A 27104-nucleotide genomic window follows, 5' to 3' on the forward strand; every position below is an offset into this window, starting at 1 on the left:
AAGGACAAGCGGCCAGAAAACTTAATCAGGGACTCATCAACGCAGACAACTTGATGGGGAGTAAACAAGTCTGCAAAACGTTGGTTGAAGTGGTTTACGAGGGGCCGAATTTTGTAGAGCCGATCGTATGCAGGGTCTCCACGAGGACGACAGAGTTCATTGTCGTTGAAGTGCATGAACCGCAAAATCTGCTAGTATCGTGCCCTGGCCATTGAAGCAGAGAACACGGGCATATGGTGAATTGGGTCAGTGGACCAATATGACCGCAACTCACTCTTTTTGGTTATGCCCATGTTGAGGGAAAGGCCCAGAAAGATCTTAAATTCGGAGACTGTAATTGGTCTCCAATCTCTGGCAAGGGAGGACTGGGGATTAGCGGCGATGTGTTGACCAGCATACAAATTGCTTTGGTCCACAATAGATCTATAGAGATCTTCGGTGAAAAACAGTGAATAAAAATCCAGTGGCATAAAGTCAACTGTTTCCACCTGAATTCCGGGTTGGCCAGTGAAAGGGGGAAGTACGGGTGCTGCAGAAGTGGTGGGTACCCAATTTGGATTGGCGAATGCAGCAGGAAGGGCACTATGGGCACGACGGGCCTGTCTTTGTCTTCTTGGTGGCAGCGGGACACTAGTTGTGCTTGCCACCTCGCCAGCTTGAACTGCACTTATGGGACTCGCCACGTCACCACGTGATACTGCAGTGCTGGATGTACGACCAGGGTGTACTAGGCCGCTGGTGCTTGCCAGTTCACCAGAAGGAGTAGCGGCACTAGTACTTCTCTGCTCCATACGAGAGCCCTGCGGTTCTTGCACTTCAAGGACAGAAGAAGAAGATCGGGGTCTGGTACGCCTGACTCTAGCAGGGACCACAACTCCGTCGTCAGAGCTATCTGTCATGGAGCCGCTGTCCTCTACAGGTTCGTATTCTGAGCTTGAACTTGACAGATGAGTGACTTCCTCTTCACTATTTGTCATGCTCAGAAACGTGTAGGCCTCTTCACTAGTGTACCTTCTATTTGCCATTTTGGGCTCTAAATTTAGGGGTACACTAGTGAGACTCACAGGCAAAAAAGCTCCTGACTGTCAGCAACTGATTCAAAGCGCTACCAAAAAACTGTTAGCGATCGCAGGGATCAGGCCTGACTCTGCGAACGCTGCAGTTATGTGTGCTTAGTGTTTTGTGACAGTTATCGATCGATACTGCACTTGGGTGGGCTGGGCTGGGCCGAGGAGCAAAACGCAGGTGCTAGCAGGTATCTGGGCTGATCCCGCTAACACTGCGTTTTTTTGGGGGACCCTAAACTGCTGGGGAGTATAGATCTGATCGGATCAGATATCGATCCGTTCAGATACTATAGCACTAAGGGAGGTGTATGCTGCGTGCGTGGGTGTTAGCGGTACTGGCGCTAACCTGACGCTGCCTGGGGCGACGCAGACCTTATCTGATCCTAAAAACTTAACTTCTATCACCGCCGGGCAATTAGGGGGTTAAACCTTTATAGGCGGGTGCCCTAAAACTGTAATAAACTACAATAAACTACAAAAAACAAACCAACTAACCAGCGTCACCCGTAACAATTATATGGTGATCGCTGGTGAAAGGGTTAACTAGGGGGCAATCAAGGGGTTAAAACCTTTAGTAGGTAGTATATGGGGGTCCCTGTCGCTATAAAACACTGACAGCAAACCTATATACTTACCTCCCTAACTAGTGTCACCTGTGTCACTAATACAGCGATCAGAAAAACTATTGCTTAGTGACACTGGCGACGGGGGGTGATCACGGGGTTAAAACTTTATTAGGGGGGTACCCTGGACCTAAAGGGGGGTACCCTAGACCTAAAGGGGGCTAACCTAACTGCCCTAACACTTGTAACTGACACAAACTGACACCAATGCAATAAATCAGAAAAAAAAAAAACCTGCTATTGGTGTCAGAGTGACAGGGGGTACAGGGGGGTGATCAGGGGGTGATCGGGGGGTGACAAGTGTGCCTGCGTGTTCTACTGTTAGTGTAGTGTTGGTGTACTTACTTGGATGTCTTCTCTCCTCTGCGCCGGACGAAAAGACCGGCTCGAGGAGAGATGACATCACTTCCTCCGCTTCTGTTTACATTCACAGAAGCCGAGGAAGCTTGTCATTGGCCAGGAGCGATCGCGAGGGGGGAGCCACGAATGAGTGGCCTCCCCCTCACCTTTGATCGACCCTGACCTCGATCCGACCGCCGCTGGCACCGGGGGGGGGGGGGGTCCGATCGCTCTGTCGACGTACATCGTCGTGCGGCGGTCGGCAACTGGTTAAAGGAGCCGGGGAGATTTTCTGGCAAGTACTGGCTGTGTAGTACATGTGACAACAATCTCCCATATTCTTCATATGTCTGGGCTATGGGGTAGAGTGGCAAGATGGAAGCCTTTTCTTACAAAAAAAAACATCCAAGCCCGGCTTCCCTATGTCAGAGTACATGTTGGCATTCAAGGCTCCCTTAATGAACAGTTGCTCCCCAGTGCCGGCAGCACTCATGCAGCCCCAGACCATGACACTCCCACCACCATGCTTGACTGTAGGCAAGACACACTTATCTTTGTTCTCCTCACCTGGTTGCCACCACACACGCTTGACACCATTTGAACCAAATAAGTTTATCTTGGTCTCATCAGACCACAGGACATGGTTCCAGTAATCCATGTCCTTAGTCTGCTTTTCTTCAGCAAACTGTTTGCGGGCTTTCTTGTGCACCATCTTTAGAAGAGGCTTCCCTCTGGGACGACAGCCATGCAGACCAATTTGATGCAGTCTGCGGCATATGGTCTGAGCATTGACAGGCTGACCCCCCAGCCCTTCAACCTCTGCAGCAGTGCTGGCAGTACTCATAGATCTATTCCCCAAAGACAACCTCTGGATATGACGCTGAGCATGTGTACTCAACTCCTTTATTTGACCATGGCGAGGCCTGTTCTGAGTGTAACCTGTCCTGTTAAACCGCTATATGGTCTTAGCCATCATGCTGCAGCTCAGTTTTAGGGTCTTGGCAATCTTCTTATAGCCTAGGCCATCTTCATGTAAAGAAACAATTCTTTTCTTTTAGATCCTTTAGAGAGTTCTTTGCCATGAGGTGCCATGTTGAACTTCCAGGTACCGGTGTGAGAGAGAGCGATAACACCAAATTTAACACATCTGCTCCCCATTCACACCCGAGACCTTGTAACACTAACGAGTCACATGACACCGGGGAGGGAAAATGGCTAATTGGGCCCAATTTGAACATTTTGACTTAGGGGTGTACTCACTTTTGTTGCTAGCGGTTTAGACATTAATGGCTGTGTGTTGAGAGATTTTGAGGGGAAAGCAAACTTACACTGTTATACAAGCTGTACACTCACTACTTTACATTGTAGCAAAGTGGCATTTCTTCAGTGTTCACACATAAAAAGATATTACTATTTATATTAATATATATTAATATTTACAAAAATGTGAGGGTGTACTCACTTTTGTGAGATATATATATATATATATATATATATATATATATACACACACACACACACACAGATAGATAGAGAGATCTATCTGTATCTATATCATTTCCAAAACCAGCCCTTCCAAATACACAAGCGCTTATGGAGTAGGTGCAATAAATATAAATCCCTTAATGGGTGAAAGATTGTGGCCAATTAAGGCTGAAGCTGCTACCATTCAACCTGCTAAACAGCAAGTATCAAAAATGCATACATCAAAGGAAACAAACAAGGCAGCGCTACATATAAATAAACAAGGAATGTTTATTAGTTAAAAAATTATACAGACAATAAAAAGTATTCATTTCATATACATATAAGAGGCGCGCACATGGCATAAGCATAGTAAAAAAAAAAAACGTGTCAAGCTTTGTTTTGATGCCCCAGCTACATCTCATACGGAATCATACTTATTTTATTACTATTTGATTTACTCATATACAACTTTTTTCTATTCATATCTACCATGTGGGTACACTTGTCAGTATCGGGCATGTTGTCGCTGGCATTACTATGCTATACTATTCAATCTATTTACTACCAGAATAATGTGCTGCTGTACGTGTACTTTTTACTATGCTTATGCCATGTGCACACCTCTTATATGTATATGAAATGAATACTTTTCATTGTCTGTATAATGATTATAACTAATACACATTCCATGGTGAAATTTAAACATGGTTAAGTTCCAATTTTTCCTTTGTATTTATCTATTACTGGGATGGAGGCACTTAATTGTGCTTCATTTAAAGTCCCAATTCCCCCTTATTCTCATATAAATAAACACAATATACTTATTAGAGATGTGCTAAATCATACAAAGTGCATGTTCAAAAAAGGTCTGTTCTAATTTGCAATTTATCGGTTATTCCAAACTATATTTATAGTGAGAGTCCAGCCAGATGTATTGCAGTAGTGACCTGTCACCAACACCTCCACACGCGAGAAGAGGGGGGAATGGATCAGCCCCCTTGTAATTCCCACTAGACAACGCTGGAAAACAGGCATCAACACCAAACTCGGATGTTCACTCTGAATGGATTTCACCTTATACCTAATCGCAGACCAGGGGATGGATCTCATGCTAATTGGCTCATTCCAAAGCAAAAGAAAAATGTTCCATAGTGTAATTCCATTTAAAAAGTTAAAAAACGCCCCACTTTTAGGAATTGCATTTACTCAAAACATATATCATATCAGCATTACAACGGTGAGATCAGCATACATCCAGACGAGGAAAAAACACAGGCAATGTCTCCTACCACACGCGCCTCTGCTTCACTCTCTGGCAACAGTGAAAGCAGTGTTCCGATCTGCGTGCTCATGTCATAACTGGCAGTCAATTGGCTCAACCTTGACGCGTTTCATCATCGACATCATCTGAGGGTGTGGCCTAATGACGCACCACTCATACACTGACCTAATGAGAGCTCTTAACCCCATCTAAACCCCGGGTACTAGACACTGCCTGGATCACCACCACCCGGTAATCATAGCATAGCTGTCCGTATCAGAAAGCTAAAGCGGCTAGCTCATCTCCTCCAGCATAGCGCATGTCTGTAACTTAGGACAGGAGCCCAGCACCGCAAAGTTACCGATGCACTTTCAGCTATGATGTTATTTATATTTCTACACAGTACATCATCCAAGTTTATCTGATGAGATGCATACAAATACAGTAACATCCATTAAAGATACAACAATAAAACAATCAGTTTATACATTGATGGATTTCAATCAAACAGTAATGGCTTAATTCTCTATGACATATTAATAAAAATTATATATAAAAATATTAATATTAAAAATATTAAGTTATTAATAAAACAATTATATATATAAAAATCCTCTAATTGGGCAATTCAGTTGAGAGCCCAATTAGAGGTTTAACAGAATTCACCTCTACTGGCAACCACAAAACTTTTTAAAATTTCGGAATTTATCACACTATGGAACACATACATAATATAGAGATCGGGTTCAAGTACCATAGTGTATCATTACACTTTAAAAAGTAACAAAACCAGGACTTGTCCGGTCTCAAATTTTGATGGGTAGACCATATACATCCGAATTGGAGGGGATCAAACCTAGTACGTGAGATATCTAAGAGAGAGTCTCAATGGATATTTCTCATGAATACGTTAACTCCAGGTGGAGTGAACTTGATGTTAACTGTTTCATAAGTGATTACTAGTTGAGGTGAGCACCATTCAATCTCTCTCTCGTATGGTAGATTAATTAACATGGGGCCTATGATAAATTTAATTTAATTAGGGATTCTATTATTATTTCATATTGTAATTTTAATATTGCATATATTTAGGGGCAGTTATGCTATAGAGTAGCAAGGAAGTTCAACCTTGGTGCAAGTGCAGTTTTTTATATATATATAATTGTTTTATTAATAACTTCATTATTATTTTTAATATAAATATTTTAATATATTTTTTATTAATATGTCAGAGAATTAAGCCATTACTGTTTGATTGAAATCGATCAAAGTATAAACTAGTTATTTTATTGTTGTATTTTTAATGGATGTTACTGTATTTGTATGCATCTCATCAGATAAACTTGGATGATGTACAGTATATAAATATGAATAACATCGTAGCTGAAAGTGCATCGGTAACTTTGCGGTGCTGGGCTCCTATCCCAGGTTATGGACATGCACTATGCTGGAGGAGACGAGCTAGCCGCTTTAGCTTTCTGATGCTGACAGCTATGCTATGATTACCGTGTGATGGCGATCCAGTCGGTGTCTGCTACCCAGGGTTTACATGGGGTTAATAGCTCGCATTAGGTCAGTTTATAAAAGCGGTATGTCGCGTCGTTAGGCCACACCCTTAGATGATGCCAGTTGTGACGTCAGCACGCAGATCTGGACACGGCTTTTGTTGTCGCCAGAGAGCAGAGGTGCGTGTGGTAGAAGACACCGCCTGTGTTTTTTCCCTGTCTGGATGTATGCTAATCTCACTGTTGTAATGCTGATATATGTTTTGAGTAAGTGCAATTCCTAAAAGGGGGACGTGTTTGAATTTAATAACATTTTTTAAATGGAATTACACTATGGAACTTTTTTCTTTTGCTTTGGAATGAGCCAATTAGCATGAGATCCATCCCCTGGTCTGCGATTAGGTATAAGGTGAAATCCATTCAAAGTGAACATCCGAGTTTGGTGTTGATGCCTGTTTTCCAGCATTGTCTGGTGGGAGTTTAATCACAAAGGGGCTGATCCACCCCCCCCCCCCCTTCTCACGTGTGGAGGTGTTGGTGAATGGTCACTACTGCAATGTGTTAAAACAAGACCTGTTTTACATCTGGCTGGACTCTCACTATACATATAGTTTGGAATAACCGATAAGTTGCAAATTAGAATGGACTTTTTTTTGCACATGCACTTTGTATGATTTAGCACATCTTTAATAAGTATATTGTGTTTATTTATATGTAGTGCTGACTTGTTAGTTTCGTTTGATATATAATATATACGGCTCTGCAGCCTACGCTTGTATTTGCAAATGTGTGCAAACTAAACTCGTTTTTAACGGGGGCGTGATCGGAAAGCAGATGGAGGAGAGAGTCTGTGAGGAGTGAAAGCGTGTGATCACCTCGCTCCACGTACGCTCCATGTATGCGGTGCCCCGGGAGTAATGTACCTTGGTAGGAACGGATTCCTTTATGCTTACTGCCTGCCTGCCTCTTCTTCCTCCGCTGCCCCCCCTGAACGTCTGCCGGGAGAAAGTGTCAAAATATCGGATGCCACCGGGACCACCGAGGTGTTCGGGTCTGCTAATCACTGTGTAATCCTGCGAGAACACGAAGGGGAGGAGGGACGGTTGCTGTAGAAACCAAGCCTAGGTGTCAGCAATGGAGGCTTCCGTGTGTGCGCTCTGTGTACTGTGAAACCCGAGCAGAGGGATGGAGGGACGGAGGTAATCGGAGCTATCCTGAGGTGAAGCAGGGGAACGCTGTGAGCACTGATAGAAGGGAAAAGAACAAAGCTGCTTAAACCAACAGAACGGAGGTACTGTTTTCTACAATTTTTTTTTTACCTTTTTTCCTTACTGTAAGTAGAAGCGGATGGGAGCCTAATCAAGGTATTAGAACCCTCTAGAGACTGTGAATTTATGAGGAAACTTGAGAGTGGTTCCTTTTCAGTGTGAGTGTAATCCCTGATGCTACTGACTTGCCATGAATAACAGTCTTAAACGGCGGGTATGCTGATTGAGAAACACTTAATACCTGATGAGCTAAGGAAAGTGGTCAATCGTCCTGTGTGTTTTTTTTTTTTTTCTTTTTAATAAAGTTTCCTCGTTAACCTCTTTGCTACATTAACAGTTGATAATAACTGGAAAAGTACCATGTCAGTAAGGAAGAAAGGGGATGAGCATGCCAGCCAGGAGTATGTGGGAACCCAATCATTGCGCTCGGCTAAAGACAAGGAGAAAGATAAGGAAAAGGGGGCGCAGTCCGCAGTGGCGGGGGTAACGGCAGCAGCAGTCGCAGCAACCGCCAAGTTGGAGAGAATGGTCCATGCATGGGACCATACACCAAATAAAGGGGGGCAGCAGGCTCAAACCAAATCAGCAGTGGACAGAAGGAGCCAGGGCCATCAGAGCATACCCACAAGTGCCACTGGAACAAAGAACATTACTAGTAAAGGAACAGGAGTGGCCGGAAAAGAACCAGAAGCTTCTGCCAATCTGACACCCTCAGCAGAGGAAGAACCGTCTCTGAAAGATATCCTTTTGGCAATTAACTCATGTAAACAGTCTTTGGGTGAACTGGGTGGCCAAATGAAGGATATTAAAGAGGAGCTAATCCTGGTGCGGCACGAACTCAAGAAAACAGCTGAAAGAGTAACAGAAGCAGAAAGGAGAATAAGTCAGATAGAAGACGACTTGCACCCTATGAAACAAGAAGCTAAAGTTTGGAAAGAGAAGATAATCAAGCTTACGGAAAAATTTGATGAAATGGAAAACAGGCTCCGTAGGGACAATGTGAGGGTGGTGGGGCTACCTGAGGGGAGCGAAGGTTCAGATCCGATGGTTTTTTTGGAAAGATGGCTGATTGAAACCTTTGGAAGGGAGACGTTTTCACAGCAGTTCTCAATCGAAAGAGCCCATAGAGTCCCGTTTAGGCCCCTCCCCCAAGGAAGTCCCCCAAGATCGTTGCTATTAAAATTCTTGAATTATAAAGATAAAATAAGGCTCCTTCAGAGGGCCAGAGATTTGGGGAATATCTCCTATAATGGCGCTAGGATATCACTGTATCCCGATTACTCTCCTGACCTACAGAAGCATAGAGCTGAGTTTGTAGGAGTTAAACGCAGCCTTCAGAAATTTAATATTAAATATGCCCTCCTTTATCCTGCCAGGCTTCGGATAAACACACTCGGAGGGAGTCAGTTTTTTGACTCTCCTGCTGGTGCGTTAGCATGGATAGAGGAGAAGAGAGATCAACTGCCAATGAAATAATGGGGAATTTGTTGAAGTTGATACACAGAGGTGGGGCACAAATGTAGAATAACAATACTGATATTGATTTCGTGGAGTGGAGTGGGGATTTACACGGGTACATGGAATCAGGTTTAGAATGGGGAAGGTTAAAACTAAGTCTATACTTGGATGTAGGGAGGGAGGGGTGGGGAGGGGGGAGGGGAAATAGGGGGAAGGGAGGATTGTGTTTGGTTAAGGTATGGAGGTGTATGACGGTCATTAAAAAAGCCCTTAGGGGTAACCTAGAGTGGTGCGGGGTGGGGGGAGGGAGGTCATTGAGGGAGGGTTTTTGGGTGGATGGGGGTTGGGGTGGGAGGGGGAGGGTAAGGGGTATAAGAGTAGGAATATACCTAATAAGGGAATTTATAGTATACAGATTCATAAGAAGATATATTGTACACTGGAATATACATTGGGCACTGGTAAAACTAAATACACATAGTACTCTGGAAGATAGGATAATATATAGGATAACACATTGGGCACTAAAAAGAAATAGATAGAATATGAATGTTTACAGCATGAAAATATGGGTTTGTTTTGCAATCATGGGGAAGGTAATTTTTGACACAAAGGGTAAGAGTAAGAAATATACTATTGGGTTAATATTTATAGAATCCCTATGGCTAATTGGGTATCTCTCCTTGACATTATTAGGTTTGAATTCTTGTTGCTACTTTCTGTTTCTTTTTGATGGATGTTACCTAAAAAACCAATGGTATTGAATATTGGTTCATGGAATGTCCGCGGGTTGGGTACACCTGCCAAAAGAGCCGCTGTATTTGATATGTTGGATATTTTTAAAATAAGAATTGCTTGTCTGCAGGAGACACACTTGAATCAAGACACTAAATCCCAAGTAAGGAACAAGAGATTTCAGTGCCAATTTCACTCTGTGCACACTACCTATTCTAGGGGGGTGTCAGTGTTAATTGGGAGAGGGGTGGCTTTCACCTGCAGACAGTGCAAAATAGATGTTGAGGGCCGGTATATCTTCTTGCACTGTGTAATAGAAAATCAGGAATATGTATTAGCAAACGTTTATATCCCACCTCCCTTCAAATTAGATGTTTTGTACTGCCTATTGGAGTTTATCATAGACAAGACTAGCATACCAATTATTGTGGTCGGGGACTTCAATGTGGTCATAAATAAAAAAATAGAGATAGGCTCCCTCCAGGTAATCAGGGACAGGGGTTTCAGGGAAACCGTATGAGTTATTTCCTTTGGGAAGCTGGATTGTTGGATCTTTGGAGAATACGGAACCCGGTGACATTACAATTCTCATGCTCTGACATTACAATTCTCATCTATTCTACACTTTCAAGAATAGATCTTGTACTGGGAAATGAGCTAGGGTCTCAAATAATTAAAGATATAATTTATCAACCCAGGGGAGTCTCCGACCACTCGTTGCTGATGGTCTCGATAAGTATAAATAATAATACGTTTCGTAGAGTGTGGAAGATGAACCCAATATGGTTTGGAATAATAGAGGATCAGAATGGGATAATAGCTAAGCTAAATGAGTTCATGAGCTTTAATGCAGATACCACAACAAGAGGGATAATGTGGGATGCATTGAAGGCTTACCTGCGGGGTTTATTAATCCAACAAGTCTCTAGAATTAAAAAATCTTCGTTGAACTGGGAGGATAAGACTAGGAAAGAGTTAATAACAGCAGAAAGGGAGTATGTGAAGGAGCCAACACCAGGAAAACAAAGTATATGGGAAAATAAGCAACAAATATACAAGGACGTAATGATTAGGAAATCTGAAAATAAGAGATTATTTCAGAACCAAATTGTATATGGGGAGGGGGAAAGAGTCGGGAAGATGCTGGCCCATTTGGTCAGGTCTGGCTCCTCCCCTTCCATGATACCTGCTATTAGGACTAGGAGGGGTGAGATCTCTTCTCAGGTGGGTGAGATTACAGACACATTCAAGAACTTTTATGAAGAACTGTATACATCCCGGAGAACCATGGGAGGAGGGGAACTAGATAAATTTTTTGGGAATATTGGGATGCCCTCCCTTACAGAGCTTGACAACGAGGAATTGGAGGCCCCGTTAACTCTGGAGGAAATTAAACTAGTGGTAACAGAATTGAAAAATCAGAAATCCCCTGGTCCTGATGGTCTCCCCGCTGAGACTTATAAAAACTATGGGACGGTATTACTGCCGGAACTACTTAGAGTGTTTGAGTGGGCAAAGAAAGAGGGGAAGCTTCCCGTATCAATGACCGAAGCCACGATCATAGTGTTACATAAGGAAGGGAAAGATCCTCTACAGCCTGGGTCTTACAGGCCTATCTCTCTGCTATGCTCGGATGTAAAGATCCTAGCAAAGATTCTGGCTGCCAGATTAAAGAAAGTAATCCATAAATTGGTTCATTCTGACCAAACGGGATTTATACCCCATAGATCAACTAGCAAGAATATTAGAAGGCTGTTTTTGAACCTGCAGATTCCAACTGAAAATGTAGGTTCAAGGGCGGTGATGATGTTAGATGTTGTTAAAGCATTTGACAGTCTTGAATGGGGGTATATTTGGCGTGTACTGAAGGAGTTTGGATTTGGTCCCTCTTATATTAATTGGGTTAAAATTCTCTATAATAACCCCAGTGCAAAGGTCAGAGTTAATAATGTCTCTTCGGAGGGGTTCAGACTTGGAAGAGGCTCAAGGCAGGGGTGTCCCCTGTCACCTTTGATCTTTGCGCTGGCAATGGAACCTGTAGCCATTGCAGTGATAGACATCTTCTCAAGATTCGGAGCACTCTCTGGTCTCACTATAAACTGGGAGAAATCAGCATTGTTGCCATTAGACCCAATTAGGAAGAGCTCCTGTTTGGAAAAGATCCAAATAGAAATAGTAGAGATAACAAAATACTTAGGCATATATATAACTAAAGACCCCAATGACTTTATTAAAAACAATTTAACCCCTCTGTTATCCAAATTTAAGAATAAGATCGATATATGGAGAGGACTCCCTCTATCAGTTGCTGGAAGATGTAACTTGATTAAAATGCTGTGGTTACCTCAGCTATTATATATAATGCACAACTCGCCAATATGGATTCATAGGAAATGGTTTAAAAAAATAGATACATTACTAAGAGCTCTAATATGGAAAGGTAGACAATCTAGGATAAGCTTACAAACCTTACAATTATCAACTTTAGAGGGGGGCCTGGCAGTACCACACCCGCGGGGTTATTTCTTAGCAGCTCAACTACAACATTTGATATCAGTAACTGACCCTGAAGGAGAAAATAATGGAGGACTGATGACTATAGGGGCACCACATAAGACACTAGTGAAGGTTTTGGAGGCAAACTCATTCGTCTACAGACCCCCTACGGTTAAGCTAATAATAAAAGTTTGGAAAACCATAAAGGATCTGAGGGGAATGGGGGGTATGGTTAAAGGTGTCCCGTTATGGGACAATAAGAACTTACAAGAGTTAAGGCCAATGGGGAAAATTAAGATATGGGAAACAAAGGGCATAGTTAGCTTGGACCAACTATATAATGGCAGTTCCCTTAAAACGTTTGCCTCATTAAAAGAAGAGTTTGAGATACCTAACTACTCATATTATAATTATTTACAAATTAGACATGCTTTAAAAGCTCAGTTTGGGGAACAAGGTCCGCGGTGGAATAGCTTTCCCATTTTTGAAAGAATAAATAGTTCTGGTGGATCCAGCGGATCCATAGCGGAACTTTATCCATATATAGGTAGCAACATCATTATTGGTTCAGGGAAGCTCAAGTGTAGAAGTAAGTGGGAAAGGGACCTGGGTAGAATTTCGGATGGACAATGGAAGAAGATTCTGGCAGGAGGGAACCAAGCTACGGTTTCGCCGGCCCAGAAGATGTCATATTTAATGCTCTTACACAGAACTTACTATACCCCTAAAAAACTGTTTGAATGGGGGCGGAGGGGGGACGCCAAATGCCCTAGGTGCCAGAATATAGGGGACCTGATGCATATGATCTGGAAATGTCCAAAATTATTCCGTTATTGGACGGAAATTTTAGATACCATAAATAAGATCTTTAAGCTGACTCTCAGAATGAACCCCAAACTATGTATCTTGGGAGTAGGGGAGAGTCTGGGGAATATTAAAACTAAAACAGTGCTAAGGTGCCTTTTCCAGGCGAGAAAATTAATAGCACAGAGATGGCAGGCAGAGAAACCCCCTTCAAAAGATGACTGGTTTAAAACAGTAACTGAAACAGTATGGAAAGAAAGGGTAGTATATGCAAGGAGAGGAAACTTAAGGGAATTTAAAAAAATCTGGAAGCCTTGGTTAGAGGAACTGGGTTATCCTACGTAAGATGTGTGTAGGAAATAGATAAGGTAAAGAAGGTACGGTATTAAGGGTATTTATGAAGGTATATTGTAAATAGCGATTAAGATAGGGGGGAGGGTGAATATGGGATATAGGGGTGGGTGGGAAGGGTTAAAAGGGGAAAACTAGACAGTAATATTTTTCTTTTTTGCTAATATATATATAAAATGTTTTGTATATGATGTATTTAAGAATTTTTGTAATGAGAATCTATTTTATATATTCTGAAGAATTGAATAAAGATTATTTAAAAAAAAACAAAAAAAAAAAAAAACTCGTTTTTAACGCATACTGTTATGCCGCGTACACACGAGCGGACTTTACGGCAGACTTTGCTCGGCGGACTTTTCGACTGACTTTATGATGGACTTTCCGAATGAACGGACTTGCCTACACACAATCCACCAAAGTCCGTCGAATTCGTACGTGATGACGTACGACTGGACTAAAACAAGGAAATTCATAGCCAGTAGCCAATAGCTGCCCTAGCGTGGCTTTTTGTCCGAACTAGCATACAGACGAGCTGACTTTTTGACCAGACTCGAGTTCGACAGATAGATTTAAAACATGTTTCAAATCTAAGTCCGTCCAACTTTTGAGAAAACAAAGTCCGCTGGAGCCCACACACGATCGAATTGTCCAACGAAATCCCATCCGCCGGGCAAAGTCTGCTGTAAAGTCCGCTTGTGTGTACGAGGCATTAGACAGGTTAATTCGGTTGGTTGCAGGCTGGTCAGGAAGTTGAGCTTAGAATTTTCTTTGGTTTTGTTTTACATGCGTCGCCCTTCCATGTGCTCCTTGCTGCGCAGGCCAGTTATAGGTGAGGCCAGTTGCCATTTGTTTGTACAGGTGGTTTCCAAACATCTTAGGCTAGGTTCATACCTATGCAAATTTTCCCGCATCCAATTCGCAAAGTAGGAGAATGTGACTGGCTCTCTATGGATCCGATTCACATATCTACGCAGCGGGTCTGATGCATTTTGCAGGAAAAAAGTGTGCTTTTTTTGGTCCATTTCAAGTCCGAATTCAGCCCAAAATTCAGGCTGAAATCGGACCTGAAACGGTGAACCAGCACGCACCAGACCCCTGCGGATGCGGCAATGGTGTGAACCCAGCCTTAGAGAACTAACCACAGATCTTTTGTGGATGTACAGTAGGCTGCCTCAAATATTTTGGTCTCTTTATGTAATCCCAGACAGACTCAATGATGTTGAGATCAGGGCTCTGTGGGGGCCAAACCATTACTTTCAGGACTCCTTGTTATTCTTTACACTGAAGATAGTTCTTAATAACATTGGATGTATGTTTGGGGTCGTTGCCTTGCTGCAGAATAAATATGGGGCCAATCATACGCCTCCCTGATGGTATGGCATGATGGATATGTATCTGCCTGTGTTTCCCAGCATTGAGGACATTGGCAATGTTGAGGACCGTAGATGCAGTGGTTGGCTAAGAAAACCTAATGCAGTAGATAAAAGACACATCATGCTTACTTCCCATCATCAATGGAAGATGTCCAGCAGTGCCATCAGCACAGAACTGGCAGAAACCAGTGGGGCCCAGGTACACCCATCTACTGTCCAGAAAATTCTGGCCAGAAGTGGTCTTTATGAAAAAGTGACTCAACTATGCATGAAAACATAGGCAATGGGGTACAGAAAAATAGCAGGTTCTCTAGACTGATGAGTCAAAATTTGAAATATTTGGCTGTAGTAGGAGGCAATTTGTTTGGGAAGGGCTGGAGAGTGGTACAATACCGAGTGTCTGCAGGCAACAGTGAAGCATGGTGTTGGTAATTATGTTGGGATCAATGGTGTCCTCAATTAAAGGGTTACTAAACTCTCACACTTTAAAAAAAAAATAACAAGCATGTCATACTTACCTTCACTGTGCAGTTCGTTTTGCATAGAGTGACCCCGATCCTCCTTTTCTAGGGTCCCTCAGCAGCGCTGGTGGCTACTCCCCGCATTGAGTGCCCACGTTGGACACGGGTGTCCACCCTTTTCCCCTATGGTGGACACCCGTGCGCGCGCTCCCGAGTCCTGCCTCTGGGTCTATTGACAAAGAAAGCGGGACTCGGTACCGCCCCCCACGTCATTGGATATGATTGACAGCAGCGGGAGTCAATGGCTGCGCTGCTATCAATCTATCCAATCAGGACATGAGACGCTGGACGGAGCTGGTGTGCTCGCTCCCGGTGTGGGAATTACAGGGCTCAGGTAAGTATAAGCGGGGCTCGGGGGGGCTGCAACACTACAGAAGGTTTTTCACCTTGATGCATAGAATGCATAAGGTGAAAAACCACAAGGGTTTACAAACCCTTTAATGTTGTTTGAAGACAAAGGGTGGTTATACCAAATATTGAATTGATTTGAACGTCTCTTGTGTTCATTTACTTTTCCTTTACTTTTTTTTTACCCACTGTTAAAAGTGGCAGTAAAGTCAGCTTTTTTATTTATACCTACAGGTACGCCTATAATAAGGTACAGTAGATACAGTAAACGTGAACCATTTAGGAGCTAATTTAGTAGCAGTTGGTGATGTTGCACTACGGCCGTGTCCCCTATGCACAGAAGTGACATCATTGCGACTCAGCTATTCAAACAGCCAGACCCTGCTAACCCGGAAGGAAGACCGGGTAAAGATGAAAGCCTGTCAGCGATGACAGTACACCGCATGAGGGCTTAATTTGAACCCTTTCATGCCTAAGCTTATTTCTGACATTTGTTGCTTACAAGTTAAAATCCGCATTTTTTGTTAGAAAATTACATAGAACCCTCAAACATTATATATAGTGGGGACGGAAAGTATTCAGACCCCCTTAAATTTTTCACTCTTTGTTTTATTGCAGCCATTTGCTAAAATCATTTAAGTTCATTTTTTTCCTCACTAATGTACACACAGCACCCCACATATTGACAGAAAAACACAAAATTGTTGACATTTTTGCAGATTTATTAAAAAAGAAAAACTGAAATATCGCATGGTCCTAAGTATTCAGACCATTTGCTGTGACATTCATATTTAACTCGGGTGCTGTCCATTTCTTCTGATCATCCTTGAGATGGTTCTACACCTTCATTTGAGTCCAGCTGTGTTTGATTATACTGATTGGACTTGATTAGGAAAGCCACACACTTGTCTATATAAGACCTTACAGCTCACAGTGAATGTCAGAGCAAATGAGAATCCTGAGGTCAAAGGAACTGCCTGGAGAGCTGAGAGAGAGAATTGTGGCAAGGCACAGATCTGCCCAAGGTTACAAAAAAATTTCTGCTGCACTTAAGGTTCCTAAGAGCACAGTGGCCTCCATAATAGTTAAATGGAAAACGTTTGGAACGACCAGAACCCTTCCTAGAGCTGTCCGTCCGGCCAAACTGAGCTATCGGGGGAGAAGAGCCTTGGTGAGAGAGGTAAAGAAGAACCCAAAGATCACTGTGGCTGAGCTCCAGAGATGCAGTCGGGAGATGGGAGAAAGTTGTAGAAAGTCAACCATCACTGCAGCCCTCCACCAGTCGGGGCTTTATGGCAGAGTGGCCTGACGGAAGCCTCTCCTCAGTGCAAGACACGGGAAAAGTCTGTGCGACCTGACAAGGTCTCAGAAATCCCAAAAAGGACCAGAGGGGCTCAGTCACCTCTGCAAGAGGCAACTTAAAGGCAGAACGAACCATTTTGGTCAGAGTCTGGATCAAAAACCTCTGCGACTGAGAGGCAGACATCGAGTGGATATCTTCTTGTCCAGATTGCTCGGAAGCAGACTCATCTGCCGGGCACTCTACCGAATCCTGAGCTTTAAGCTCTTCCCCATCCTCAACCCATTCCTGCTCCAGACGAGGAGACTCCGGGGAGGGGGATCTGTCACGCTTCCTGCCACCATGCGGGATGGAGGGAATCATGCCGGAAAATCCTGTGCTCTAACCCAGCTAGGGCTGAGGGCAGTTCATCCTTAGTGATAAAGGGTGAGGCAGCAGCATTGACTGTAGGCGCAATACCAGATAGGCGCAACGGCTCAGATTGCCCAGGAGCCCCTGATCTTTCAGGGGATATAACACTAGGGATACAACTAGCTTTATCAGGAACTACTGATGACGTAGGTGTGCCCTTCCCTGTAGTGTTAGTCCCACTCCTCTTTTTGGAAGACATTCAATGCCGCAAACACCTCAAAAGGGAGACCCTTTAATAGGGCTCACCAAGCCCCTATGTAACAATCCTGCTAAACGCCCTTCGCATGCCAAGAAACACCTGTTGACTCACGTGACCCAGGTAAGTCGAAATGAACCACTGCAAGCGTCTGTTCAGAGCCTGCTCTGTGTCCCACAGCTGCCTTCTGGAAGCACCACAGCTTAAATAAGCTGGGTGTGCGCCGAAAGGTTCTATGCGTGCGTACGCACGCATGTGCGCGGTCCCGGTGAGTGGGCGTGACTGTATTTGCGTACAATGCGAATCTTCGTGCACCCAGATAAAAGCTACAGCGCATGTGTACAGCAAATTTGTGTGCGCCATGGCCGCCAAACAAACTGCTGAGCCAAGCGGCGCTCTTGCGAACGCACGTGCACCATGGTGAACCAAGGCGAAATTGCGCACCGTAGTGCGCCATCATACAGGTAAAAAACAGACACAAGCAAAAATAGTACATTTTGCAATCACCCACAGCTAGCACAGAACTCCCCCGTATGGTCACCGCACAGAAGTGTCCAGCCTTTAGCTAGCTTGACCGATTGCTACAATCACTACTCATTGATCTTTTCATGCTTATATAAATCTTTTAAAATATGAGTACCATCTTTGCTTACTTACAAAATAAAGCTTTTTAAAACGGTTTTACACTATGGGCATCCCTTCTCTTTCACATGTTGAACATATTAAAAGTCGTTAGACAACATTAAAAGCACAGACCAGAGCTGCCAAGGGTTGCTACACAGTGGCAGATACTGTGACCGCGCAATACCCCTGCAGGGGCGAGGCTATTCGGTGAGTGTATGCACATTAGGAGCACGATTAAGAAGCACTATCACCAAGCCAGTACTTGAAGAAGAAGACCTTTTAAACAATATTGTCTTTCAATAAGGACTGGTTCTTTCTCAGCACAAGTCACTTTGTCAAATAAGAGGACACAATCTTGTAATCAGTTATATTTATATGCTGGAGCACCCCTTCTGGCACTGAAATTACACTGCTAAGCAGCCACCAGAGGTTGCAACACAACCCAGATACACTTTTAGGATCCACCGTAAACTAGTTGCCAGAGGTTGTAACACACATTTTTCCCTTGGACACCATTAGTTTCTAGCACCACACCCTGCTAAATGTGTATACACACACATCAGCATCAAGGCATCAGCTGCTAATTTATAATATACACCTTCTAAACCCTCCAACTTTCTACATCTAGTTTGGGAGACTACATAGGGGCAACGTAGTGGTTCTATTATCAAATACTCACCTAACTGGAACAGCGCCATACCTAAATTTGTTTTTATATTCATTCTAGCACACTCCACTCAGGTGAAATTGTACCTGTAGAGGCAGGAGTTCTATATTTTATCTGTACTTATACCCACTGCACGGATTCATTTTTACATTCTTTTATAATGAGTTATTCGAACATGTAATTTTTTTCTCCAAGTTTTTGGAAAATGTGTAAAGAAAATGAAAACACTTTTTTTTTTTTTACACAAAGTTGTCCTTTTTTTACAATATTTCTAACACATGTACATACCAAAAATTACACCCCAAAATAGATTCTCCTACTCCTCCTGAGTATGGCGATACCACATGTGAGACTTTTACACAGCCTGGCCACAGAGAGACCCAACATGCAGGGAGCACCGTCAGGTGTTCTAGGGGCATAAGTTTCTAATCTAATTTGACTACCTATTACACTTTTGTGAGGCACTGTAGTGGCATGGATGAGCATGAATGGGGTTGGATGAGCCGTGGATGTGGATGGATGAGCCGTAGATGGGGATGGCTGAGTATTGATGGGATGACTGAGCATGAATGAGTATGGCTGAGTACGGCGGGGTACGGCTGAGTATGGATGGGATGGCTGGGTACGGCTGAGTATGGCTTTGTATGGATGGTACTGCTGAGTACGGTTGGGTACAGCTGAGTATGACTGGGTATCACTGAGTATTGCTGGGTATGGCTGAGTACGACTGGGTATTGCTGGGTATGGCTGAATATTGCTGGGTATGGCTGAGTACGGCTGAGTATTGCTGGGTATGGCTGAGCATGGATGGATGGATGAGTATTGCTGAGTATGGATGGATGGAGGAGCATGGATGAGTATTGCTGATTAGGGATGGCTGGCTGAGTATGGATGGATGGATGGAGGAGTATGGATGGATGGATGAGTATGTATGGCTGAGTATGGATGGATGGATGAGTATGTATGGCTGAGTATGGATGGATGGATGGGCATGTATGGCTGAGTAAGGATGGATGGATGGGTATGTATGGCTGAGTAAGGATGGATGGATGAGTATGTATTGCTGATTATGGGTGGATGGATGAGTACAGCTGAGTATTGCTGGGTATGGCTGAGTACGGCTGAGCATGGATGGTGGATGAGTATGGATGGATGCGCATGGATGAGTATTGCTGATTAGGGATGGCTGGCTGAGTATGGATGGATGGATGGATGAGTATGTATGGCTGAGTATGGATGGATGGATGGATGAGGATGGATGGATATGCATGGCTGAGTATGAATGAATGGATGGATGAGTATGTATGGCTGAGGGTGGATGGATGAGTATGTATGGCTGAGTATGGATGGATGGATGGATGAGTATGTATGGCTGAGGGTGGATGGATGAGTATGTATGGCTGAGTATGGATGGATGAGTATGTATTGCTGAGTATGGGTGGATAGCTGGGTATGGCTGAGTACTACTGAGTACGGCTGAGTATGGCTGGGTACGGCTGAGCATGGATGGATGAGTATTGCTGAGTATGGATGGATGGATGAGCATGGGTGAGTAGTGCTGATTAGGGATGGCTGGCTGAGTATGGATGGATGAGTATGTATGGCTCAGTATGGATGGATGAGTATGTATGGCTGAGTATGGATGGATAGATGAGTATGTATGGCTGAGGATGGATGCGTATGTATGGCTGAGTATGGATGGATGGATGGGAATGCATGGCTGAGTATGGATGGATGGATGGATGAGTATGTATTGTAGCACTGCAGAAGGTTTTTCACCTTAATGCATAGAATGCACCAAGGTGAATGCATCAACCCCTTTAACACCAACTGCAGAGAACCCAGAATTTCCACTGGAAATAAAAATCCATTATTATGACCTAAACATGATGGCGATCCCCTGCTTGCATTTGATTAATCTTATCGCAGAAACAAAAAATTATTTCATCTCCATCTTCTCCCCAATACACATGTCCAACATTCCTCTTAGAAAATATTTTAAAAAGTTGTTAACTATACACCTACTAAATGCAGCGAAATCTATAATCCCATTACACTGGAAAGCAACCTCAAGGTCTTAATTCAAACAAACAATCTGACATATATAAATCCTTGACCAACACATGTCATAAATTATAGCAAACATATCTGAACAAATACAGACTTCAGAAATATACATTTTCAAATATATACTTAAGTTTTTTTTTTTGGGGGGGGGGGGGGCTTTTTTTGGCTAATAAGCTGCAACCATTAACGGTTGCAGCGCAGCCCCATTGACTTTATTAGCTGACTTTGACAGATGGTGCCGCCTATCCACTACGCATGTCGCAGTAAAAGAATCAGACACGGCATGTGAATGGCCTCCCCCAGCTGTTGTTGAACATTTAGGTGAGCGAGAAAACTGCAGCTCACCTGCCTATTTTTACCGCCCCTTCCCCAGACAACTGCGTGAAAGAAGCTCTTAATGGTGCATATAAATGGAAAATACAGGCCTGTAAAATGCAGCTGAAGATCTGTCAGGGTGCATATACAAAATACAACAGATACTGAAACTGGTTGCTAATTGATCAAATAAAATGTAGCATTTACCAAAAAGCAGTTTTACACTGACTTGAATGGCTTTGTTTTGCACAAAAGCCTTTAGCAGTCACTAAATAAATATTGCACTAATTTTAAATGTCAGAAATTAAAAAAAAGGAGTCATACTACTCAAACACTACAGGAAGTACCTGTCTCAAGAGTCTTGGGGACGTATGCTTGTTAAAAATTTTAACAGCCACATCTTTGTCTTTATATACAGCTCTATAAACAGATCCAAAACCTCCGTCACCTGTAACAAAAGACAGTTCTTTTATATAAATGGGTCAAAAATCTTAACATAAATTAGAAGAGGAAAAAAAAAAAAGAAGAAGGAAAAAAGTAAGAACAATGCAGTCCGTCTTAAAAAAAACAAAAAAAAAAAAATAATAAAAAGCAAAAAGGACACTTACCCAGTAAAAACTCAGCAGATTGCTCAAATTTCAACTCCTCGCTGTTTAACATAATATTTCTGGGCAAATCAGCCAAAACAAGGTCAGGCGCAATCTGAGAAATAGGAATTGTAGACCTCGGATCTTCAGGATTTACTAGCAAGTCTCCTGTTATGTAAAATAAAACATTGCACTGCAATTATGTTTATAAAAGATTGCTTACAGTATATTAGTTTTACGATTGAAGTACAGTATACCTAAAGGCAAAACATTTTTTAGGTTTGGGTGTGGAGAGAGATTAGAACACCTGTCAGGTTTTTATTGCTGTCTGTGGCTTTGTTATGGAGAGTCACCCTCTCTATTTGTACCATTTACTGTTATTACCAAGAGTGAAAATTAAAGAAAAAACCCCAAATTTTGGGTTGTCACCAGAACAGTAATAGAGGGTAAAGCATCTATTGGGGCCACTAGTTCTGATGACAACCAGGGTTTTCTCTCATTTTGGAAAGATTTTCCCTCACTTTCTGTTTTGGCAAGGGGACAGGAAGAGAAGGGAAATCTCCCTGATGGGACGCAGATGGAAAAAAAACAAACTGACAGGGGTTATAAGCCTCTGGAGATTTGCCTCTGGAACCGGAGAACTTGGGAGTTTAGTTCTTCAGAAACGGGGAAGTGGGCCTTTGTTTGGAGCTCGAAGCTGGTTTCTTACAAAAATAATCCTCCTGGGACTTACTAGTTTCTGATCTGTCACCTTCGCCTTCTTATAGTGACCTTCAGAACATAGGCATCCAAGGATGGTCTGAAAAAGCATTCATGCTCAAACAGCAGCCTGTTCCACTTATTAATATTTGAGTTTTGTGGACAGACATGAAAGCTGCCTCAATGAATCTTCCAAGTCATTCCCTGAGAAATTCAGGGCTCTTTTAACCACTTCAGCCCCGGAAGATTTGGCTGCTCAATGACCAAGCCATTTTTTGCTATACGCCACTGCGTTGTTTTAACTGACAACGGTCGTGCGACGCTGTACCCAAACAAAATTAACGTCCTTTTTTCCCCACAAATAGAGCTTTCTTTTGGTGGTATTTAATCATCTCTGCATTTTTATTTTTTTTTTTTGCTCTATAAACAAAAAAGCGACAATTTTGGAAAAAACCCACAATATTTTGTACTTTTTACTATAATAAATATCCCCAATTTTTTTTTTTTAAAAAGCAAATTTTTTCCTCAGTTTAGCCCGATATATATTCTTTTACATATTTTTGGTAATAAAAATCGTAATAAGTGTATATTGATTGGTTTGCGCAAAAGTTATAGCGTCTAAAAAATATGGTAAAGATTTATGGCATTTTTATTATTTTTTTTTTTTTTACTAGTAATGGCGGCGATCTGCGATTTTTATCGGGACTGCAACATTATGGCGGACAGGTCGGACACTTTTAACACATTTTTGGGACCACTGACAAATTATACAGCGATCAGTGCTATAAAAATGCACTGATTACTGTGTAAATGTCACTGGCAGGGAATGGGTTAACACTAGGGGGCGATCAAGGGGTTAACTGTGTTCCCTCGTGTGTGTTCCAACTGTAGGGGGATGGGACTGAGTAGAGGAGATGACAGATCGTTGTTCCTAGCTAGTAGGAACTCACAATCTGTCTCTCCTCACAGAACATGAATTTGTGTGTTTACACAAATACACACGCATCCCTGTTCTGACTTTTATGGCCGTGTTTGCGCGTAGCCGGTGGTCATTGCGACCATCGGCCACGCGCATCGGCACCCCCGCAGTGCAGCGGGTGCTGCTTAAAGGAGCCGACGTACAGCTACGACGGCTCGTGGGATCGTGCCGACCTGCCGCAGTATAATGATGGTGGTTGGTCGGCAAGCGGTTAAAATCCTCCAGGAGCTGCAAAAGGAAGGATATTCCAGATTGGACAGAGCACCTGCTTTGCACAGACTTTAAGGGCTTGGAAAACTCCCACTTTAGCCACAGCAGGCTACAGAGCCGCTCCCACCAGACAGAGGGATGAGTTAGGGAGGCCTCCAACCTCAGATCCATGGTATCTTTGAAGACTGGGACATAATCAACAGGAATGATCAGGGTCATTTAAATATGGATAGAAAAAAGCTGGGTCAACAGCCAAAGAGCCCAATTTTTTTTATAGAAATCTATTTTCAGGGAGTACCGGTAAGCAAACCATTCTGGTTGTGAAAACTGGCATACATCACTTCTTGTAAATGAGAGTGCACTGAGAAGGACTTTTTGCCAGACGCCAGGACCCAAAACACTGACCTTAGGAGAAGATTCTAGTAGTGGTAACTTAAGGTTAGAGCTACCCACATATGTCAGGAAGCCCACCAATCACTTCTGTGTCTGAGACAGCACTGGACCCAGAGATTCCCTGAGGTTGCTATGGAGAGCGCCAATGTTTGTACCCCAGGCATTCCAGGCCAGTGAGAACACCTGAGAGAGGATCTCACAGTCCAAAAATGACTGCAGAGAAATCCTCCCTAGACACAAAGGAAGTAGATGATTGAGACCTGAAATAGTGGTGGATCCAGATAATGGCAGGAATTCAGAGCTAATCTGACCCTTAGAAGAGACATTTAAAATACTCTGCCTATAGAACTGCATAAGGTGCTACATAGAGCGTACTGAGTTAGGAAAAGCCAGGAATCAGAGTACCGTATATACTCGGGTATAAGTCGAGTTTTTCAGCACATTTTTTTGTGCTGAAAGTGCCCCCTAGACTTATACTCGAGTCAAGCACTTTTCTGCAGCAAAAAATGTCATTTTCCGAACCGAATTTGGGGCCCCGTATTTCAGGGCCACTTTGGTGTGCAAACCCAGTGGAACTGGTACCACAACATATCTAAAGCTGGGGTTCCTAGGACCAAGTGGCCCCGAGATACGTGGCCCCAAACCCGGTTTGGAAAATGTAATTCTCTGCTGCAGAAAAGTGCTTGACATTTTCTGAACCGATTTTTGGGGCCCTGTATCTCGGGGACACTTGGTGCTAGAAACCCCAGCTTTGGACATTTTATGGTGCTAGTTCCACTGAGTTTGTACACCAAATTTGGGGTTCTTAGCACTAAGTGGCCCCGAGATACGGGGCCCCAAAATCGGTCAACTGTGTCCATCTGCAGCAATGTCATTTCGGGACCCTTTGGGTTCAGAGACCCCAAATTTTGGCTGCAGCTAGGGGGCATCTAGGAACCCTTAACTACCGAGTTTGAAGTTCGGGGGACCTATGGCTGCAAATGGGCACAGTGAGGCATGCAAATGGGCATCGTTCACCCTCTTTTCCACTTACAGTAGCTGTGCATTTCTTACCCTCGTCTTATACTCGGGTCACTACGTTTTTCCCATTTTTTTGTGGTAAATTAGGGCCTCGACTTATACTCGGAACGACTTATACTCGAGTATATACGGTAAATAGACAGGGAAACTTCATCTTACTTAATCCATGATGCTGGGCCTACTAGAGGTCCAGACTTGGCCCTGTCATGGTGGGCATACCCCCAAAGGAATCTTTAGGGTCTGAGACCCATAGACATGAATCAAAGCCCTGGATCTGTATAGCACCCTGCGGTTAACTACACTAGTTACACTACATGCCAAGGTGAGCGTCTGATGCAGAATCCAGTACCAAAGCAAAAATTACAGACCAGCCCCACTCAGTGAGGTCTGGGTATGGCCCCCAAGTTACACACCAAGAGTACCTGATCTGGAAACTGCTAGATAACCCAGGGAAGTAAGCAGTCAAATTTTGATACATTTTGATAAAAGGTAAGAAATGTAATGGTTACAAAGGGAAAAAAAATGTCCAGAGTAGAACAGATCAATCACCTAAGGATGCTAGCAAAAAAACATAACAGAGTGGGCAGGGTTATATGGTGTTTTTTTGTCAGTGCCTGAAGGTAGTTGCATATAACCAATGGTTTAAGAATGTATAATTAGAATATAATTTTTAATGCTTGAAAAATTTTAAAAAGTAACAACTTGCCAACCTCCTCCTGTAGCTTTACTGCAACAGGGCAGCTCAGCTGCGCAGGATCACGTAAATATACATGATTTGCATTTCAGGGTAGAGAGCACACCGCCTGCCACCCCGGCTGTGCTGTTATTTGCTACAACACAAGCCAATCAGTGGGTCCCAGCCAATGATTTATCGTGAATGACAGAAGAGGGCCCTTTGTTGGTAAACAACACAAGGCTCTCTACAAACATCAAAGATGTTCTGGCAAATTGCTTAGTAAAAACAAAACACAGTACACATAGTAAACATTGTTAGGCACACAGTTAAAGTGATTGTAAGGGTTCGTTTTTTTTAAAAAAAACAAACATATCATACTTACCTCCACTGTGCAGCTCGTTTTGCACAGAGTGGCCCTGAACCTCCTAGTCTGGGGTCCCTCGGTGGCTCTCGCGGCTCCTCCCCACATCAGATAACAACCTGGGAGAAGCGCTCTTCCCGGGTGGTTACCTTGCAGGCACACATCCCCGAGTCCAGCATTCGGCGTCCATAGAGGTGTCCCTTGGCGGCTCTTCCCCACATCAGATAACCCCCTGGGAGAAGCGCTCTTCCCGGGGGGTTACCTTGCGGGCACACATCCCCAAGTCCAGCATTCGGCGTCCATAGAGGTCAAATGCAGGACTCGGCCCTGCCGCCCGCATCATCGAATTTGATTAACAGCAGTGGGAGCCAATGGCTGCGCTGCTATCAATCTATCCAATCAAGAGCCGAGAACCCCAGGCAGAGAGACAGTGCATTCCCGTGGGTCAAGTTTTAGGGCTCAGATAAGTAAAACGAGGGGGACTGGGGGGGCCGGTCATTGCCAGGTGTTTTTCCGTAGGTTTACAACCCCTTTATCCTATCGATCGCCCTAGATGTTATCCCCTTCCCAGCCAGTGTAATTAGTACAGTGATGGTGTATATTATTAGCACTGATCACTGTATTAGTGTCACTGGTAAGGTCAGTGTCAGTTAGTCAGTTCCCCCCTAGCATTATCTTGTGTCAGATTGCCTGCCACACTATTGCAGTCCCACTGTAAGTCGCTAATCACCACCATTAAAAGTACGAAAAAAAAAAAAAAATAGTATATGTACCATTGTTTGTAGACACTATAAATGTCATGCAAACTAATCAATATACATTTACTGTAATTTTTTTTTTTTTTTTTTTACCAAAGACATGTACAGTGCCTTGCAAAAGTATTGATTCCCCTTGAAATTTTACATATTTTGTCATGGTACAACCAAAAATGTAAATGTCAATACTTTGTAGAACCACCTTTCGCTGAAATTAGTGCTGCAAGT

General features: G+C 43.3%; 1 protein-coding gene across 4 annotated transcripts in view; it reads right to left on the reverse strand.

The window, feature by feature from the left end:
- The window catches only part of LRRK2 (leucine rich repeat kinase 2), a 546702-nt gene that overhangs the window by 93976 nt on the left and 425622 nt on the right, over window positions 1-27104 (reverse strand). For all 4 annotated transcript variants that reach the window (XM_073619682.1, XM_073619683.1, XM_073619681.1 and 1 more), the window contains 2 exons: window positions 21805-21951; window positions 21544-21644 (listed from right to left, as the gene is read on the reverse strand). In XM_073619682.1, the coding sequence (XP_073475783.1) occupies window positions 21544-21644; window positions 21805-21951 (248 nt within the window). The remainder of the gene's footprint in view (window positions 1-21543; window positions 21645-21804; window positions 21952-27104) is intronic.

This window comes from Aquarana catesbeiana, linkage group LG03, assembly GCF_042186555.1.
Source record: "Aquarana catesbeiana isolate 2022-GZ linkage group LG03, ASM4218655v1, whole genome shotgun sequence".
Lineage (NCBI taxonomy): Eukaryota > Metazoa > Chordata > Amphibia > Anura > Ranidae > Aquarana > Aquarana catesbeiana.